Source organism: Cryptomeria japonica, chromosome 3, assembly GCF_030272615.1.
Source record: "Cryptomeria japonica chromosome 3, Sugi_1.0, whole genome shotgun sequence".
Taxonomy (NCBI): Eukaryota; Viridiplantae; Streptophyta; class Pinopsida; order Cupressales; family Cupressaceae; genus Cryptomeria; species Cryptomeria japonica.
In genome coordinates, this window is record NC_081407.1 from 832511694 (window position 1) to 832516163 (window position 4470).

At 36.4% G+C, this 4470-nt stretch overlaps 1 protein-coding gene across 1 annotated transcript; it reads left to right on the forward strand.

Annotated features, from left to right (window-relative positions):
• Window positions 1-599: 599 nt before the first annotated feature.
• On the forward strand, window positions 600-1535 carry LOC131054780 (WUSCHEL-related homeobox 4-like). The gene is made up of 5 exons (XM_057989377.2): window positions 600-695; window positions 792-1046; window positions 1138-1226; window positions 1314-1389; window positions 1438-1535. The coding sequence occupies exons 1-5, from the start codon at window positions 674-676 to the stop codon at window positions 1533-1535; spliced, it is 540 nt and encodes a 179-aa protein (XP_057845360.2). The 5' UTR covers window positions 600-673.
• Window positions 1536-4470: the final 2935 nt, after the last annotated feature.

Consider the following 4470-nt stretch of genomic DNA (forward strand, 5'->3'; position numbering starts at 1 on the left):
AAAAATAGCAGCCTACTTTTTGGGACAACGTATTTGACTGTGAAAAAGTTGAGGGATTAGAAAATTGGCCTTTGGCTTTTTATTTGCCAGTTCATAAATTTTGGAGCTTGAAATTTTAAGCCAAAATTGCACTACAATATTTATGGGACCATCTCTTTTACATTAACTATTGAAAATTATACACATCCTTCTCCAGCCTATCTCTAATTTTCACTTTCCAATATCTAACAAACTTTTACATATTAACATTGACTCTCATTCCACTATAACAAGTTCCAATATTGAAAACAACAAATTCTAATCTTTTAAACTATAATACCACACATTGTGATAATTAAAACTATATCAGCAGACCCTTTAGCATGATCCTACTACTCTTAATTTACCTCCTAACTCATTAAGTTATTCGATTAAACGGTGGAGAGCTCTTCCCTTCCACCGTACACGTTTTCCTCCTTCCCAAAATTACAACCCTAACTTTTTCAACCAATCAACTTTGAAACTCATTTATTTATTTTTCACCGACTCCCTCGCACCGTGCTTATTTATACCACCCATCTTGTTTCTCCATTCACTATCGGCTTTGAAGTTACCTGAGATTCTTACCTGTGTGAGCTCTCTAGGGTTTTAGAAGCTGTATAAGGATATTTCAAGTTTAGGGCCGCACAAGATAATGGATGGCGGATCTGCTGCAGGTAAACGAGCTGGGTCGTTATACAACGAAATGGGTTGTTCACATTATCGTGTTTTTTGAATTCGGTAGAATAATTCTATTATTTTGTTTTCTGCAGATTCCAGGCTTATAAGATCTGGAAGTGCTGTTGAGAGCGCAAGCGTGAGGAGTAGTTGTAGTAGATGGAAGCCAACCGACAATCAGAAGAGAATATTGGAGTCTCTTTTCGCGAATGGAACGAGAAAGCCATGTTTGGAGGAAATAGAGCGCATTACTGCAGATCTGCAGGGGCATGGTCCTCATGTGCAAGGCAAGAACGTCTTCTACTGGTTTCAGAATGCCACTGCCAGAGAGAAACGGATGAAAGAATCATGTGAGTAGCCGCACACACAGATTCTCTTCTTGTTGTTTCTTACATTGTTTTTAACAGTTTTTAAAACTAACCTAAAAAATGCATATTTTAGCCTCAAGATTGCCCTCAGTATTCAAGGCGCGAAATTGGACTTCTCTTTTCCGTTCGAAGAAGAGGTCATCTGAGAAAAGCTATGTAGAGGTATGAAAGTGCGTTTACATATTCTGGCCTGTCTTTCAAATTATTAAGATTGTTGCAAATTTCTGAGGAATGTGTATTAATATGCAGGAAGAAGAAGATCGCCGGTATTCATCGGTAGATCCGTCTGACGTGAGAACTTTGGAATTATTTCCTCTGCATCCCGGTCTGTGACGGTGTTGGCAAGAATGGTTTTGCTTTTTCTTTTGTGTAGGGTTTCATAAACAGAATCCAAATAATGATATTGCTGCGGTGTTACCAATCGTAGTATGGGATGATGGAATGTATCTTCTCAGTTATAGTTTTCGATGATGTATCTTCTCAGTTTTCATAAACGATATAAGTTATAGTTTTCGATGATGTAGCAATCGTATTGATTTCTATATCAGAAAATTCCGATGATGTATCTTCTCAGTTCTCACATGAAATGTTAAGATTCTCTTTTTAGAATTATTATGGGATGATGGAATGTATCTTCTCAATTTTCACATGAAATGTTAGGAATTGCTTTTCAGAATTGTTATGGATGATGGAATTGAGGGAGATTTCAAAATTTATTTAAAAACGAAGCTGTAAAAAAGAAAATATATGGCATTTCAATCTAAACTAGAATTTAGTTTGACAGAGCTAGATATAATAAGATACACTCTTAATTTATATATGAGATGATTAATATGTTTACTATATTAATTTTTCAGAATTTAATTGTAACAATCAATATTTACAAATTTCAAAGACAAAACTTAAAACTTAATAAATAAACTTCTCAGAGTCACATGAACAGTGCTTCGCAGATTCTCGAAGTTGGAAAGGAGATTAATGACTTCCTGGAGTTAATTCCTGCTCATATACTGCTTGACGCCAAAGGGCATTTGGTAGATCTGAAGAACATTTACCCATAGGAGGCTGCAGATATAAATAGAGAATTGAATGAATCCATCTTCAAACAAGCTTACAGGCTTACAAATAACCCTTGCCAAAATATCATAATGCTTTAACACATGGGAGGAGAAAAACAGTGAAAACGGTGGAAGGAAAAGGCGAAAGAATTTTTTTCGGCATGTTTTGAACGGTTTTTTTTTCAGGCATAAGACAATCCGGTGAGATTCCCCACCAAATTAGCCTATACCCTAACAAGAAACTTGGTTAAGATCTTTAATTGGTTACATTAAGTTAGCTTATATGTTTATCTTTTAGATTAAAAGATAACGATAATATATTAATGATCCCAATGTGACAAAAACACCAAAAGTGTCTCATACCCAAACTACTATGAAATGCATTTCCCAAGTAAACTTAGGTAAGGTGTAATAATATCCAACATGAATAATTATTTACACCAACACTCCCCCTTAAGTGCAACTTAAGGGAATGCACTTAAGTCTACAATGCAACTAAGCAATGCAAGATGGGTCCTGGCTACAAGGCCATGCTAGGTACCCATGTACAAGTGCAAATGCATGAAAACCAATTCAATGAAATCTCTCACAAAGCGGGGAAAGAGAGAAAAATCCTCCCCCAAAAGAGAGATGAAATCTATACAAGAGAACTCTCATATAAGTATGTGACGAACAAAACCACACGTGAGGAAAAAGTCCCCCCTATATGAGAGAAGAAGAGAAGCTAGGTAGCTCCCCCTCAATGTAGAATCTGCACCAATGATAAAAGCTCGATGATGTATAAAGAAATTGCTCCAAGAACATCGAACAACATTCCTCCCCTTACGAAGAAAAAAAACCAAAGGTGTATCCATGAAGTCTCCACAATCTTGAAGAGAAGATGTAGGAAAAAAATTCATGATGAATGAAGTTTTTGAAAACTAATCAAGTTTCCACATGTCGATGCTAGAAGATACCCCCTCCAAAGGTGGTAAACTTCTCCACACTGCTAAAAAGGCACTCCAAGATATAGTGGAGATGAATGTAGAACAATAGCCAAAGACTCACATGTCTCCTCTATGCATAAAGAGACCTCTTCCAAATACTATACATAAGTATCCGTAATCATGTCAACCTCGAAAGAATGATCATGTAGAGAATGAAAAAGAGGGTCAGAGTGTTCCCTTGCAACAATCAAAGAAGGATCAATTTCATCAAAGAAAAGATGAATATCATCAATGATGTCTACCAAATCTGCAATGTAGGAATCCACAAACAAACCTGCAATTTCTTTCAAGTACTCATCGCATGAAACTGAAGCTGGAAGACATGAAATATCCTACCACATTGAATCACAAGAAGGAAAAACTATTGCACTATCTGCATCATCAGGTGCAATAGGCGATGTGATATCAATAGGAGGATATGAAACACAAGGCCCAAGAATGGGGTCACATGTGAGAACCCCCAAGTTCAAGTACCCAAAGATCTCCTCAAAATTTGAATCATCACAAGAAGTGTGACCATAATGTGTAGAATCTTCATATGTGAAATCATCCTCATCAACAAAATTTGAAAAGGAGTATAACTGAGATAAATGATCAACCACCCCAGTCACAATGATAACTCTAGTCTCGAAGTCTCTAATGAAAACTGACTCAGGTGCGAACTCCAAAATTCTCTTAGTTGCACCATGTGTGATTTGATAGACGGAAAGGAGATTATTTGTCAAGTGGGGTAAACACAACACATCATTGAAGGAGTTATCCCCAATGGCAATAGTTCATTTCCCAGTCACATCCATGTATGTATGATTTCCCATCAAAATCTACAGCATGGTGCAAGGCTCAAATGTAGAGAGCATAAAGTGCTCTGATACCATGTGAGATTTTGCCAAGATCAAGAGCTCAATAAAATGTACAAATAGAGACAAAATTTAGGACAAGAACAAACTGTATTCTCATCAATAGATAAATGATCAAAAGATCAATAGTTTTTCATACAATGAAGGATAAGTCTGCATATATAGGCAAGGCTATATGGATATGTGAGCACATAAACATGACATGTGGCTCAATAAGAAACAAGGGTATGTAGGAAATAAGTGTGGTAGGTAGGAGAAACAATAAAATATTCCACATGAGGTGGATCACCCACCGAAGGTGGAATTATCACTCCACAATAATTGGATATGATAGAGTAGTAACAAGATCACACCATAAAAGGTGGAAATTCCCCTACACACACTATCCCAATGTGGCATAAACACCCAAGTGTCTCATAGCCAAACTACTATGAAATGCATTTCCTAAGTAAACTTAAGTAAGGTGTAATAATATCCAACATGAATAATTATTTACACCAACAAG